At 37.5% G+C, this 16,303-nt stretch overlaps 2 protein-coding genes across 2 annotated transcripts; both read right to left on the bottom strand.

Annotated features, from left to right (window-relative positions):
* Positions 1 to 892: 892 nt before the first annotated feature.
* On the bottom strand, positions 893 to 8,278 carry LOC138322791 (uncharacterized). The gene is made up of 3 exons (XM_069266899.1): positions 7,599 to 8,278; positions 4,686 to 4,838; positions 893 to 2,030 (listed from the first exon to the last, which is right to left on the bottom strand). Exons 1-3 carry the CDS (start codon positions 7,828 to 7,830, stop codon positions 1,552 to 1,554), a joined length of 864 nt encoding a protein of 287 aa, XP_069123000.1. The 5' UTR covers positions 7,831 to 8,278; the 3' UTR covers positions 893 to 1,551.
* Positions 8,279 to 11,398: 3,120 nt separating this feature from the next.
* On the bottom strand, positions 11,399 to 16,161 carry LOC138322792 (uncharacterized). Its single transcript, XM_069266900.1, has 3 exons — positions 15,609 to 16,161; positions 13,372 to 13,527; positions 11,399 to 12,766 (listed from the first exon to the last, which is right to left on the bottom strand). The coding sequence occupies exons 1-3, from the start codon at positions 15,835 to 15,837 to the stop codon at positions 12,378 to 12,380; spliced, it is 774 nt and encodes a 257-aa protein (XP_069123001.1). The 5' UTR covers positions 15,838 to 16,161; the 3' UTR covers positions 11,399 to 12,377.
* Between the last annotated feature and the right edge of the window lie 142 nt (positions 16,162 to 16,303).

Raw genomic sequence — 16,303 nt, 5'->3', positions numbered from 1 at the left:
TAAAGAATCAGATTACGATGAGAGTTATCTCTCCTTACATACATGTAAAATAGCAGACATAGTAGATTTATTTCTATACAGCAATACAAAGCTTATAAAGTACTTGATTCGAAAGTAAAGCAAACACTCTATTGTATGACTCTGTCAAACCTTTGCTAGGATAGTTCTTTTCATTTGTTACTAAGTTGATTATTACGTCTTCAAACGTATTACTTAAGCCTGAAGTAATTGCTTTCGAAGAAAACAAAAATTTGCGATGTTGCGGTTTTGGAGTTGTAGTCCGGAAACAAAAGGAAACAGTAATTTGGCATTTCTCACGAAGTTTCCATGGTAACGGAAAAAATCTACAAAATGGAAAGTCCGCAAATAGCAAAAAGCACAACTAGGGCACTTGTCTGATGTATACAGAATGTTTCAAGGACCAGCGTTGATAGGTTTTTGAGTTGGAACCCATAAAGGGATCTCGGACGGACTGACGGAGCCAAAAACAATATTCCCCGCAAACGCGGTTCGTGGGAGATAATCACTGGCAGTCACTTTGTACTTTGACAGCATTATATTGTTTTCGTTGGTTATGAAGCATTTGATATTAAATTTTGGACGAGTGTAATGACTTTATTTTGTACACCAATTGACGAGTTATCCTTTGTTTTGGTAAGATTGACTAAGCAGGTTCTGTGCAGGAAGTTACTCATCTTCGCCTTTCAGAGATTTAAATTGCTGTTTATGTTTTTTGTTTCGCATCATTGTCGTTCTTTTAATTTGGAATATGCTAAATACTTGAGCACTAATACACAGGAGATCACCTGCAATATGCACCTGGCAAAGATGTCTATAGAAATGATATCCAACTTCTTCTAACAAAACAAATAACTACTCAGTTTTGTGCATGTACATTTTCTTTCTAGTTTGCATTTAATGAAAAAAAATATACAACAAATTTATCATATATATCAACTAATGTACAATATGAACGATTTATAGTAAACAATGATAAAGTGAATTGTACTAAAGCTTCAATAATAAAAATATAATATAAAAAAAATCGTAATGCTGCATTACTTAATATCGGCAGCTTTATACCATGTCGTTGATCATAGAGACGAAATTCACGAAGTTCCTTGAGTGTTGGAGCTTGGCCGTAGTTGCTGACTAGAGCAGTTCCCACTTTAATTAGCCCCATTGTTATGTCGGCAGAAGGAGTGCAGCGGTCGAACGATACAGTTCCGGTGAGGTAATGACTGCTTAATGTGTCCCGTTGCTCTAAAAAGCGAAACTCGTTCGCCTATCAACCTGTGACAGAAATTGCTTCGTTAAAAGAAGTTTTTTTGCGTGTCATAAATTAGGTACAGACATGTTTCCGGACAAAGAAAAAAACATGTAGAGACTCAAGAGATGAAAAGTAACTCTCGTAGTAAGAGCGAGCCAGTCTTGTTGTAGATCCTAAAGAAAGATAATGTTGCCAAGACGGAAGGTCATTTTTGTCAAGCTTCGTGCATGTATGCTGCTTCATTTCAATCTGGGACACTTTCCTTACTGTCCAACAGATGTTCAGTACCGGTCTCGTCTAGTCGAGGCAGCTATAGGTCTGTACATGTTGGCGGTCTGTCGGTACGGACTGGAGGCCTGTACGTACTGTGGAGAGTGACTGGATGGCTGACTGGGCCGCTGTGAGCTACCATAGTAGTATTGGGGTTGGGGCTTCTCGTATTCGCTACGAGATGTCGGGTATGCATAATTGTGGTATCCTGTGCGATCGTAACCACGTTTATGATCAATCTGTGACAAAGGTACTTGTCTATGTCCGCGATCGTAATAATCATCTTCGTCGTCGTCATACATGTGGTATTCCCATCTACACAATAATACAGCCAGTACAATTGCGGCGAAGAGAGCAAACAGAGCCCCAAGGCCAGACGCCACAACTCCCCAGGGAAATGACCGTCCGTCTAAGTTGTAGCTCGGCAGGTTTACGTGAGTATCGACATAGATCCATGCAAAGAGACCCAGGGAAATCAGCACCAGTATCCCTGCAACAGGTAAACAAATCATCACTGTCGTTATCATAATGAGGCTTAACGAGGCTCAACACGGTTAGGATATCTGGAGTATTGGCACGATCATTCTTTAAAACTTAAATAAAGAGAGTGTGGTGTCTGCAATTTGGTTTAGTTTATTAGATTAGCGTGTTATTAACAGTCTGTCATTTAAGGACATTCTCAAATGTTGCGGTGTGTGAATTTGTTGCGGGAAGCTGTGGTATAGTTAAGTTGTGTCTCCTTGTAAAAGCGAGTCTCTTGCCCTTTTTATAGCGTTAGCACGGTGAAGCAAGCGGTCAAGGACACCAAGGAAACACACCCCGTATAGTATGACATATGTTGAATATCCCTTACACTTGCAAAGACTTATTGCTTTCGATGATTAACTATACGTGTTGCTATCAGTGTGAAATTTGTTAAGCTATTTGTCAGTTTTGGCGAGACAATGTGCGGTTCAGAATATAGGCAATAGTCAAGCCGATTAAATACTGACAACGTGTGAACCAGTCGTCCAGCTCCCTTAATAGTGAACGCTAAGCAGGAGCAGAAACTACTACTTTATAGACTTTGGTGTGTCTAGGCCAGGGGATAGAAACAAGAGCTTACCTCACAGAGGCGAGCGCTAACCAGAAGGCCAAAAGTGAGGCGGTGTCAAGGGATACGTTAGGAAGAACAAAGTTAAAAATCTCCCTTGCATAACACCCCCTCACTTTCGGTCTTGTGTTGAGCGTTTGCCCTCTGAGGAAGACTCTCGGTTCTGTTCCCTGGTCGAAATACACCGTACCATTTAAATATAGTAGTTCCTGCTCCTGTTACCAGTCCACATAAAGGATATTCCCATAACATGAGAGTCGACTGGTCAGCCGTTTTTTATCGGACGTCATTTTGTTGATTCCAGACTCTCATTTCCGAAGCCGTATTTCTTAGATACGCCTTCCGATGTCAAGTGAAAGCGGAAGAGAAAATGCAATAATGTAAATATTCATAGCTCTAACAGAGATGACATCGATGAGTACATACGATGTAGGTATTAGTCATCCCATTTATATAGTAAAAACCATAAATTGGTGCCATTGAAATAGCAATTTAGCGGATTAAGTATGATGCATCCTTTCAGTGACCTTTTGACCTAGTTTTAAATATGGCGACATGGTTACAACAAAAATAACCGGAATGGGAACTCAAGCAGAATACAAGTAAAAGTGAAGGCAGATCAAGCGTTTAAGTGACTATGCAATGCGTTTTTTCTACTAACCAGCCGGATCACTATCACCATGGAGGTTTGTCTGGGTAATGAAAGTTTATGTTAGGAGGTGTTAATATTTGTTTTTGAAGGATTGTACGGCTAATTTTGTCAAAATATTTGTTTCTCTATGAAAAAGAGGTAGGCATTTGACATTGATGACTATTTAAACGTGATTTAAACTCTAACTTTGAAAATATAACTCACAGCATCGGGAAAAATCGCCTATCGGAAGTTAGAGGTTAGACGCGACGTAGTGTTTGTCTCATCGTACTATACCTCTAACATTGTTAGAGTACATAGGAGGGATAAGCAGTTTGCCCGTTGTCAGTATAATGTGACTAGGTTGGGGTATGTTATTCGGTGTCTTTGACGACACGCTTCAGTGAGATAGACACTATAAAAAAGGTTCCACAACTTCACTTCCTGACAAGTAAGGCGATAAAATTGTACCTGCTGCTTCCATTGCAAAATGTAAAAGGCGACTAAATTTGAGAAGTATTATTTTCTATTCTTCCTAACTGATTTTCTAACGTTTCACACTTTAGCCCAAGTTGGTCAACACGCAACATAATAGACTTTAGAGTTGGTAGTTTCTGTTCTGTTCCAGCTTAACGCTCAGTTTAAGGAGAATGGGATGACTGGTTTGGCTGTTGTTTATATAATGTGAACGAATGGGGTGTTTAGTGATGTCTTCGGTGGCATGATTCAATAAAATATCAATTTAAAAAGGGCAACAGTTTCACTATACAAAACATGCACCGCGCACTTCAACTCGCAACACACTGCATACATTGGAGGCCGTCCTTTCAAGACACTGGCTGTAAATATGACGTTTATTTAATCAAACAAAGTGCAACTTTATTTTAAAGAAGGTGTAAAAGAAAAGTTGAACATATATTTATGGAGATTACGTATTAGCAATTATAAGTATTTCGGTCATACAGTTAGGGCGTTTAATACAAAATGATTGCAGCCCCTATTGCATGATCGTAAATGGCGACTAAATTACCATCTCTTTTTCCTATTTTTTATTCTTCTTTGCGTGGAAGGCTTTGGGTTCTGTCCCATGGTCGAGATACAGCATAGCCTATAAAAATTGTAATTTTTTGCTCTTTTTTAGCGCTCAGTATAAAGATAGTGGGATGACTGGCCTGCCCTGCGTCAGTGTAGTGTAACCGGGTGTGTTTTGGTGTCTTTGACCGAATATCTCAGTGAGATAGCATTATAAAAATGACACTATTACAAGGAGACACAAAATACTGCAGCTTTTAAAAGCATGCAGACATCCACACACAGCAACACCTTGCACTTATGAGAAGAAAAGTTTGTTGGTGACTTCATCGACAACTTATCGTTGGAATTTAACGTACTTGACATCAATATTCTGTTTACTGACTTACCTGAGATAAAAAGGAAAATACATCCCCAGGCATAGCCGGCTTTGGCTCTACAGGAATCACAGCCTCCACAGATAAAGCCTAGTGCTACGAACAGGAGAAGGCCCAGGGCCACGGTACTACACACCTGTACACCCGTGAAGTAGCTCTGCGATACTGAAAACAGAAAAAAACCCACTTAGGTTTTTTCTTTAAGCTTCACACCTTGAACTGTTTCCCCCCTGTGTCACTATTCACCCTGTCCCCTTAGTGTCACAATTTACTCAGATTTGATACAAAAAGCTTTCCCTTATCACTAATTTAGTAAAATCTTAATACCGACAATCACCAGATTGTATTTGTTGCGTTCGGTTTGGTTGGCTTATGATATTTATGTCCTGTGAACAGTCAGGGGCCTCCCATGTATGTGGTGTGTGAAGTGCGAGGGGTGTGTTTTGTTCGTTATATGTAGTGTATTTATGTATATATAAAGATGGATATCAATATAATGAAGTAAAGAAAGTAGGTGGAGTTTTAAATAAACGTGAGGAGACATGTCTGTACAGATTCTGGGGACGAAACGTCCTAACAGGCATGAGTGTGTGTCCACCAAAGGTCGACCAAACTTGTGTATATTTGTATTTGTGAGGTATCTGTAGAATAACATACTCGAGTCTGTGGTGATCTTTACACATTAGCTAATCCTCGGACATTATTGGAGGTCATCATACCCTGCCCAGTATTATAACATAATCTCTTGTATCAACTTTTATCTAACTTCCAACTATACTATACACCTGTACGTTGTTTACAGGCACCATTTAATGTACGCATACAAACAGTATATACAAAACACAGCAATGATATATACAAATTACCTGTATTTAATGATAAATCATAACACTAAAAAATAATTTCATTAATACAGTTATGATTCCATGAGCAATATTCATTCTGTCGCTAAACCTTTGTACGCTTACTCGTGTGCAAGAGAGACACGTAACATTATCGATATTTTAAACTTATTGTGCACAAAAAATGAATTTTTATGTATACACCAGTCATTGAAATGAAGCAACATATTATATACTAAAGTTATTTAACTTTTAAAGTCCTGACTACAGTTTCTGTCTGAAGTACATTACCCATTGCAAAAGATTAGCTGCGCAGTTTGACGAATGAGACTAAAAACTGAGCAGTGGTAGTCGCCTTAAAATTATTATCAATATATTGGTGTGGAAAAGAATTTGCTGGCAATTATTGTCCTATATATATTATTTCACAATCAATGCATTAATATATATATCTTTTTTTATTAGGACAGTAAACAGAGCACATTGATCTCTAGAAACTGACGGAGTTCAAATTATTGATGTTATTCATTTTTTGGGAATTGAAAACCAAACATGCGTTAATCTGTTCTTTTCAGCGATCTGGCCTAGCTAGATAGTACCACTAAAGAATATGTTGTGTAAATACTGTTTTGTTCATGATGCAGTTTTATAAAGGCGCCTGTGTCTGTGTCCATCGTTCCGATTTCTGAAATATTAGTGGGCGTATTTCTGTAAACATACCTGGCTATGTCGGAGACTTAATTATACAATAACCACAAAGTACCTACCTGACCAGGTATCTATAGATAGATGGGTTAATAAATGTCCGGAGTCAGGCCGGAATGGCCCGCAACAAAGAAATCGAGATGACCTCAGCTGATACTGTTACGATAATATCAAAGGCTGTCGATCACTTTACAATTCCAGTATGGCTGAAAACTATGGCTACCTGTATGTGATGTTATCAAAGGAACGCTGGCTTGTACCTAAATACGGTAAGGGACAGGGATAATGTTTCGTTTGATGTTTGAATTCTCCTTCACGCCTACTCACAGAGAAGAATGTACGTAATCCAAGATGGCTGTGTTCCATTCACAGTATGATATACGGCTTTATCCTTATTTAAAAATTAAATCGGTACCTGACATATGATAGGACATTTGTTACGGTAGGAGTACGGAAAAAAGATCATTATACCTAACACATTTGTGGGAAAATATTAAAGTTGTTGACGCCAAGCGACAATTGTACAGAAACATGTGCATCAGAAACAAAACAATACTAAACTTTGAAATGATACTGCTTTACAGTTAAAGGAAAGCAAGGATATTGTACAGAAATTTCTTCCCACAGATTTACAGAACATCGATTAACATTGTAATAACAAATAACACAGTTTATTAACTTAAAAGGACTTCAGACGCAACAAGTTGGCAATTTATAATCTCAAAATTTACTGCACTGATACGATTCACTGATCTAAAGGTTTTTAAATCTTGAAAAAGTCGTCGTATGTTAATATAACTCAATGTAAATCTGAAATTGCTGTACAATACATTATATGTTCAATAGAAACATATCAATGGCCGTCACCAGGTACGCAGCAATGCAGAATAGCTAGAATAAGTACGATTTTACTGCCATTTAATGTTTCCCTATTGAAACCTTATCCCAGATCGTTTATTTTGTTTTATTGTGAGACAGCCTGTGTCAATGGGAGTGCATTCTAGGTATCAACCTAACGTCATCAAACAAGTCAGGTAAATAACCGGCAGGGGAGCTGCGGGGAGTATTTGACACTCGATACGTTTTAATCAAGTTCATTCCCTCCAGTGGACAGAAAACCGACAAGATTAATAGGCAGTTTTATATTGATCGGTAATTGGTTGCGCATGCGTCATTTCCATGTTTACAAATGAAGCTGGTTTAGGTACAGATGCTGCTGTCTGCTAGTAAAAACACACCATACTCGTGTCATCCTGTCATACAAATACCACAACACTAAATGTGATTCACAAAATAAATGTAGGATTTAAAGCCTTACCCTGTTTATCAACAAATGATAATAAACCTGTGTGTAATATAACGTGCCCACTGGCCTTACCTATGGCGGTGGCGTTGTAATCAGCGATGCTACTGTGTTCCCTGTAGCTGTAAACTGAACAGTTTCGGACGGCTGCGATGCCACTTTTACAGTCCAACAGGTACCATATTCCGATATACGCTCCGTCTCCAATCACAAACCACCACGGCAGGACAAAACCTGCTACTTGAAAAAACAATCCAATGAAAGTTAAAGTGGCTGCTGCCAGTAATATCCCCGGCCAGCTGGCCATAATTCTGTCTGTCCGTAACGTCCGAAATGTAGCAGGTGTCCGTCCGAATCGCCAGTCAGGGACGTTAACCTCTCGGCTGTATGACTGACAAAGGTTCGAAATTCAGATTGAAAATGTGACTTGACATGTGTGTGTATAGGAGAGACACGCCCTACCTACACACACATTATAAGTTAGAGTGAGTAAGGAAGCCGCTTCGTCGCCGATGCGTGAACGTCGCTGGTGATATCGTGACCCGCGGTCTTTTACCTGGCCAGGTAACGCATTCTTTATCTCTCGCAGTTACTTTAGGTGGAGAGTTTCTTCAGCACTGCGGATACTTCACAATCACCAGACATCGTGTGAGGAATATTTACCGACTTGAATTAGGATTTAAATAACACCATGGACGACTTACAATTAGTACGTGTGTGTGCATTAACCTCTAGGTATATATAGACACGGCTTTTGTAGTGTAATATGCTTCCAGGTTTCACTAAATAGAGTCGGTAAAGGTCGAGGACAGGTCAACAGCAAATTTACATATCACAAGAATAAAGAAACAAAGGCTTAGTTTACCGATACGTTTTCTCAAGTCCAATATCATAAAGACGAAACCCTATCTACTTCTAGTATATGTATTCTCACTTGTTTGACGTCCAGGATATAACTATTTGGGTTTCTAAAAATACAATTTACCACATTATCCGTAAATATTTTACATAGTTACACCTGTGGAATTAAAGTAAGCAGGTGAGTACACGGACAGTACATGTATTGCAATACACGATCTCGTTTATTATTTATTACTGTAATTATAGATAGAAGTCACTTTTGTAAGATATGCATAAACAATTCTTGTCAACATCGATAGAGACGCTTTTTTACATTCATTACGAAGAAGTCTATGGGACAACTGTTATTTCACGACTTGAATTGCTTGACTTGAGCCGAATCGCACTTTACAACCGACGCTTTGTAATGTTCGCCACATGCACAGACTTTCTCAGTGACTTTAGACATTATGTATTGTTACAAATGATGCAGCCGACCGCACGTCAAAAGATCGATCACAGATTGGCCTTAATCACGTATGTTTAGGCTTCGTTTGGCAGTCTATGTGCATACAGTTATTGCTATGTGTAATGGCCTCGAGAACATAGTTGGCAGTTGGTATAACAACATAATATTTTATTTTTACCTTACAAACTAACATTGTTTTGTCTGTTATGTAAAGGACGGCTGTATCTTCACGGAAATGATTAGAGATGCTCTTATCTGCAGTACATCGTATCTACAACAACATACGAATGTATCATTATAAGGCCAACAATGTGTTTCTATAGACTAAAAATTCCCATTCTGACGTGGATGCAAATATGAAAATAGATTCGTTTTCATTTTTTATACTTTTTTTTACATCCAGTTTAGCTAAGAATTAATGCAAAGGCGTATGCTTCAATGATGACTACATAAACATTTCTTTGGCTATACCCGTTGTTAAGGTAACTATTAATGCATGACCATAACTGCCTATGTTTGTTTATGTTATAAATCCTTTCGCTCAGGATTACATACAAACGACGATTTATCTGGTTAATATATTAATAACAATCCATCTTACGAAAAGTGAACATTTATTTACGGCTTCGCCTGCTTTTCTTGTCAACTCTACCTCCATACTACTGAAGCAATGTATATCTGTCAATTGTCCACATTCAATCATTAAGCAAGTGCAACTCTGTCTCAACGATGAAATGTGCTAGGATAGGGCTTCGCAAACGAAAAATGTCTTGTTAGTGTTTACGTAGGTCACTGCCAGATCTAAAACCCATTACATCCATACGACTTTTATTGTAATACTGTATACGACATATCATGTGATTTGGTATTTACCTTGTTTATAGAAGATATGATACGAGATGTTGCGTTCCTGAACTGATTTATCTGTTCATCCCGCAAATTGACAACCATGTCGTTTTAAGAATTTGCAGTTTTTAGACGTTTGTTAAAAGTAAAAACTGCAACAAAATAACACAACACATAGATATTAGCCTTGCAATACGTAGTGCAAAACAGATGTACCTCACGTTGACTAATGCATATGTGTTTTCTTACATCATTGTGTCAGGTCAACAATATATTATATTTGACGTTCGACAGACTAATTCGCACGGATAAAAGCGACTTTGAAATTCAGGCTGCACCATATGATTATTCGTCCTTCTAGGACTAGTCAAGATGTTAAACATTCTTTACACAACTGGTAGAAGTATCGATGTCAGAGATAAAATCTAGGGCAGTCTCGCCATTCCGCAGAGTTACTGAAATATGTACTTCAGAAGTATAGACATTTAACATGACCCGTAATTATAATAGATATACCTTGTCGCATCAGTATGCATTTCTTTTCCTACATCTTTACGTGTTTTCTAAACATGAATAGAACATATTTATAGAGAACGTATGTTTGTGATGAAAGAAAGGTTTTTACAAGAGGAATTATCGACTCCGCGGATGCCATTTTAAAATTTACTTTTACTGTATTGGGCATTCATTCCTTTACGGTTTAGAGTACACTGTCTATTATAAAAGGCAACACCTTGGTAATAAAGACTCCTTTAAAATGTTAGTTGGTTGATCTTGCCTTTTAAGACGACTAACTAGTCTGCTGATAATGACGTTTACTCAACAGAAATCCTGTCTGATAGGTAATTATAATATGATCAATTTGATATAAAGATAAATATGGTACAATTCGTGTTTTAGAAAAAAAGTATTAATTGTCAAAATATAAGAGTTGTTTACCGCAATATTTTGGCTTAAGGATTTCCTGTTTTATTATTAGGTATGTTTAAATAACAGTAACATTAGATTGGATTCCACTTAATATGGGATGACTTTTCTCATTTAAATCAAGAAATTAAAAAATATTTCAAAATATTGATTATTCAAATATTATACTACATTTTAAATTATGTAAAATAATGAAACAAATAAATCACCACCCTAAGCACTGTTAGGTTGATTGACGTCCTATTAGGATGTTGATAACTTTAGAATAGTGAAACAAGATACTGTTTTGAAAAAGTAAAATATACTGGATATAACTAAGGAGTATGACTAAACGTTTATAATCATCGGTAATTTTAGTTTCGTTAGATTTAGTTTACTCAGCGCTGTGTGATTGCTGCCAAGTGTGTAACAGTAAAAGCCGACTACATCAGGGATACTTCTGGTAATGTCCTCTGGTTAGACACAAAAATGTCTATACATTTGGTAGTTTCTGAACTGCTTAGTCCTCAACATAAAAGGAGTGAGGCGACTGGTTAGCCGGTTGTCGCTGTAATATCATTAGATAGGATATACTTTTAGCATCATCCCTCTCTTCTATTTTTACTTATGCGTGTATTTCTATCATGAATTGAGTTTTATTATCAATACATGTTCCCTCATAATTTCCATTAAGTTAAGATAATGAGTTATTCTGTCGGAAATTGTGTTATTTTGTTAACATCGCCTCTTGCCGAAGCATCGAGACGAGGAGACGATAATTTAATAACAAATCAGGACACGAGAGGAGTTTTAAAAAATTTTTTATAAGATATTGATCCGAGTACAATGTGTTCCATTTAGATAAATGCAAAAAACTCTTGGTTTATACTGGCTCGTTTGAACTTGTACTCGGATTCACACATATAGATGACGTCATTCCTCACTCCGAATCACACAAATATATGCCGCCATTCCTCCTTCGCTAATAAACAATTGAAATTGCACAGACACAAGACACTAGTATTTTTAACGACATAAGGAATCCCATGTACACAATAACGACACGTTTGTGTCCTTAGATATAGGGTTTAAGTTGTTCACACGTCCTTTACCATATTAAATCGTGTGGAACAAACGGCACAGTAACCCAGCAAACCGCACAGACACCTCGCGCCTCATCAACTCAGCACATAACAAATGGAATTCATAACGTTTACATAACGAAAACGCGACAGACATCATCTTCTATGCAGTTGTGTTGAGATTTGGCACTTATAAACATTCCTTTGGATTTTTGTATTGATATCTTAAAGCACTAACCATTATATATGATCACAGGTACTTATATATATATTGGTTTCCTATTATTACTACAGCTTAAATGTTAAAAAAATGTTTAAAAAAAATTACGTCATTCGTTCTTTTACATTAATATATACACTATGAGCATGCTTTCTGAAGCTGTGTAGTATTCACAACGAAAATGCAGCGAAATAGGAAACTAGATTGTGCTTATGATACAGATTGTTCGAAATCATCTTCAAATCTAAATATTCGATATATACGTCAAGCAAACAACGCTGTTCCGGAAGTATTACTTTCTTGATGCTGATCATTAAAAATTTTACTTATTTGCTGTATGCTAAAGCATGTGAACACGTAGGCACAATCTTATATTGTATGACGAAAATATTCCCAAACTCCTATTAAGTATACTTTTTGCAGTCATTGGTATACGGATCATAATAAACGTACACTCTCTTACAATGTAGTATGCAAATTAGATGTTACTGTCAGTATCTCTTTGCTGCCACCGGTCTGTACATGTTAGTGGGCTGCGCGTACTGATTCGGTTGGGATCTCTTTTCGTAGCCTTGATTCGGGTAACCATAGTTATCATATCCCTGTTTGTTACCTGGGTTACCATAGCCACCCGTGTACCCTGTCTGGGTCATCGGTGTGCCCAGGTAACCGTCGTCATCATCATCGTCTTTCATGTATGAGTTCCATGTACACAGTGCTATGGCAAGTGTGATGGCCGCCACAAACGTGATGAAACATCCGAGACCGGACGCTAAGGCCGAATAGGGGAAGGTCGTGGCTGACAAAGTCTCCACCAGGTAGCTACCAAGGTATATATATGCTATGCCAAACAGTGCCAGGGCTGGACAAACCAGAAGGGCTGTTAACAGAAAACATACATTAAATATCGACAATTACCTATAAGGAAACATGTTATGTAACTCATCCATTATAGTGTAGTTTATGTTTTACTCAATGTATTTTTCAGAAATTAAGTATAGTCAAAGTCCTAATACAGAACATCGTGTCATGTTTTATATTGTGCAGCATTCTTCCTAATGTGGCATGAACATAAACGATAAACGACATATCCTGTTCCCACACCAAACCGATGTGACACTAACATACCGGAAGTCTGTGCATATATACCCATTTCCCTTTTTATTTATAAAGACTTTTAATGTTCTATGATGTAGTTCATGTACTATGCAATTTCTGTATGATGATCGAAACCCGAGCATAAACGGCTATTGTTAGACTATAATCCTAACTATTGTTTGTGTTCAACATTCCTAGAAGACAAAGAAACAACAAAATACAACCTAGGACATTCATGTGTATACCTACCTCACAAAACCAATTCTATAAACCTATTTGGAAAAACATTGTCAAATGACATAATAATATAGACATATATCCGGCAAACATTTCTATTGGCTCAAAAGGAATGAATCTCGTTAAAATATAACAATGCAATATACCTACCCGACAGAAACAGACCCACACAGCAGAAGACGTATGCACACTTGTTTTTGCAGCATGCACAACATACACCAAACATTAATCCCACCAGACATAGTAACATTAGAAAGACACCGGCGGTCGTGCAGATCTGGAATATGACATAAAACCATAGTGAGCCTGGAATAAAAACAGAATGTAAAATTAGAATGTAGTCTTACAAGTTTAGTACAAGGACAGAACCGGGATGTCTCACAAAGCTAGAATTAAAAATAGGATCGTATCCCAATAATAATGTATCCAGTATAATAGAGTAATAATACCCGTTTCATATATGAAACAAAACGGGTGTTATAGGATCAGGTGTTATTTTTGTGTTGAATGACATAAGAGGTTCTCCAACAGGAAACAGTTTATCATGTTTATCGAATTTGGGGTAGTTAATTTTTTAATTGTTGAGACTTAAGCAAAATTTTAAAAAATGATTACTAAAAAGAGGTAATACACATAGTAAATAACAGTCATCCTTTAAGACCGTGTTTACTCTAGCGATACCATAACTCTAACTTTGTGATGAGCTTTTGCTCGTGATAAAATATCTATTGTGTCATACATATATTTCTGCCATAAGCTATATTACGTAAATAAAGAGTTTGTTTGTTTTGTGCTTGATTACTTAACGTCCCATTAACAGCTATGGTCCCATGTATGCAGTGTGTAGCGTGTGTGAAGTGCGAGGTGCGTGTTTTGGGAGACTGCGGTATATTCATGTAGTGTCTTCTTGTATAGTGGAACTGTTGCTCTTTTTATAGTGCTATATCACTGAAGCATGCCGCTGAAGACACCAAGCAACACACCCTACACGGTCACATTGTACTGACAACGGGCGAACCAATCGTCCCACTCCCTTAATGCTGAGCGCTAAGCAGGAGCAGAACTACCATATTTATAGACTTGGCCAGGGGACAGAACCGAGAGCCTTCCTCACAGGGGCGAACGCTCAACTCAAGGCCAAAAAAGATAAGATCCTAAATTTAGTCGCCTTTTACTATCATACAATAGGGGCAGCAGGTACAATGCTAACGCCCTACCTGCAGGGCAATAAAAAATCAATAAAGATTAAATCTTCTACTGTTATATTTTAAATAAGAGACTACCTGTTAAAAATGCAATTTAAACAAAATGCGTAATGAATCGAAGTCCAAAGTCGAACGCCACTATACAACCAATGATAATCCAGAGTGGTTGGAGATGACCAATGGGATGTGCTTAATGTTGGGTTTGTAAAGATAAAAATATACATCACATGATTTCCCATTATGAGACATGTATAGTTATGGGATATATACAAATTTGACTTCCTGGTTTAATAGATATTGTTAGTGTAGTTATCAGTGTTAAATTCCCCCATGTAAAGTCCGATCAAATTGTACTGCACAACTGAAAATAATATCTTAGATGGCTTTGTTCAGTACACATGAATCAGACCATATGATATTTAAGGCTTTTTCACACAGTTCAGGTATTTTGATACCTAAAGTCACCAGGTGTGACACGCCATGTTGTTGTTCATCGGTACTTAATAAACAGGTATGTGGGTGCTGATTCATAAACAGGAAGAATCCTCGGCATACACAGTTTATTTCTTAATATTTATCACGTTACAAGAATGTTCCCATATCGAATATGTCAATGGCGTTTCATGTTTACTTGTGTAGATGTTGATGTACATCAAAAGACATGACCAAATTATGTTGTAACAGTTAGTACGAGGAGATATAAAGTAGATACACATATATAATACACACAAAGGTCAACGTTTGGAGACCAATCTAAACTATACAGAGTTAGTCGAGTGTGAAAACGATACTACATCGGTGTTTAGTAAGAATATATTAAATATTAAGTTTCCTAAGTAAAGATAGTCTTAGAAACTAAATCATGAGTGTTAAATGATACAGAAATTGACCCAGGAACAAGGATCTTGTGCTAGTGGTGACGTCATAATCACTAAAGTAAAAGATGGATGATCGAAATTTGGTTTTGAATCGTTGAGTTAGAAGAAGAATCTATACCGTAATCAAGAGCATTAGATACTTTATAGTATGATGGGAAAATGTATCACAAAGTAATAAAATATTATCCATCTTACAACTGTACGTGTTGACATGAACATGCTCCATGTACTTCTAAGTAAAAAAAGACAGTAATGCGTGACACAATGACCATATGAATATACAAGATGGTTTAATTTGCCTTACCGACTTCGCTCCCTGGTTGGTTAATCTCGTCTGCCGCATTAAAAACTATGGCCGTACAGTTACCGGATTCAATGTTTCCACCCCAGCAGAAAGCAAGGTACCACACTCCCAAATACACTAAATCGTTCACCACGAACCACCATGGCAGTACCAGTCCTGCTACTTGGAAGAAAAATCCAAGAAAAGTTAAAACGAGCACGGCAACGAAAATTCCAGGCCGTTTCGCCATGATGTCTAGTTGAATGGCGGGTAGTTTCTGTCAAAATGATACTTATAAACAAGTGCGTCAATCTGTATCTAGATCTGGGACACACCCTCCAGTGTCCAGTTACGCCTGAGTGAGTTCCTATTATGGAGACATGGTTTAAATAACACGTATTGTAGCCGAGGAAGGGACCGTGACGTCTGGAAGGCCATTCCACTACACAACACCTGTCTAGTCTACTCCATTGTGGAAGATAAAGTTTTAACAAAACTGACCACCTTCAATGAATGGAATGGAAGTGCAAGGATAATTTGTCAGCTTCTCTTGCCACGTGGTTATGAACAAGGACTTACAATCCGTGCTATGAAGTATAATATACTGGTCCAACGTATGCGATATGAGGAATGTGTACATGAGTAAGCAATGCTATATAAGGTTTGTCCAGTATGTGACGAATGTCTGGACTTACCCACATGAATTTATAGCTATT

Source organism: Argopecten irradians, chromosome 5 (assembly GCF_041381155.1).
Source record: "Argopecten irradians isolate NY chromosome 5, Ai_NY, whole genome shotgun sequence".
Lineage (NCBI taxonomy): Eukaryota > Metazoa > Mollusca > Bivalvia > Pectinida > Pectinidae > Argopecten > Argopecten irradians.
The sequence above is the reverse complement of the archived record's forward strand: the minus strand, read 5'-3'. Positions and strand labels throughout refer to the sequence as shown.

Coding starts and splice junctions, on each gene's coding strand:
- LOC138322791 (XM_069266899.1), bottom strand. CDS start 7,830: ATGGCCAGCTGGCCGGGGATATTACTGGCAGCAGCCACTTTAACTTTC. Junction 4,839..7,598: donor TTACAACGCCACCGCCATAG/GTAAGGCCAGTG, acceptor TTCTGTTTTCAG/TATCGCAGAGCTACTTCACG. Junction 2,031..4,685: donor TATTTTCCTTTTTATCTCAG/GTAAGTCAGTAA, acceptor TACCTGTTGCAG/GGATACTGGTGCTGATTTCC.
- LOC138322792 (XM_069266900.1), bottom strand. CDS start 15,837: ATGGCGAAACGGCCTGGAATTTTCGTTGCCGTGCTCGTTTTAACTTTT. Junction 13,528..15,608: donor CCAACCAGGGAGCGAAGTCG/GTAAGGCAAATT, acceptor TTTTTATTCCAG/GCTCACTATGGTTTTATGTC. Junction 12,767..13,371: donor TGTGGGTCTGTTTCTGTCGG/GTAGGTATATTG, acceptor TTCTGTTAACAG/CCCTTCTGGTTTGTCCAGCC.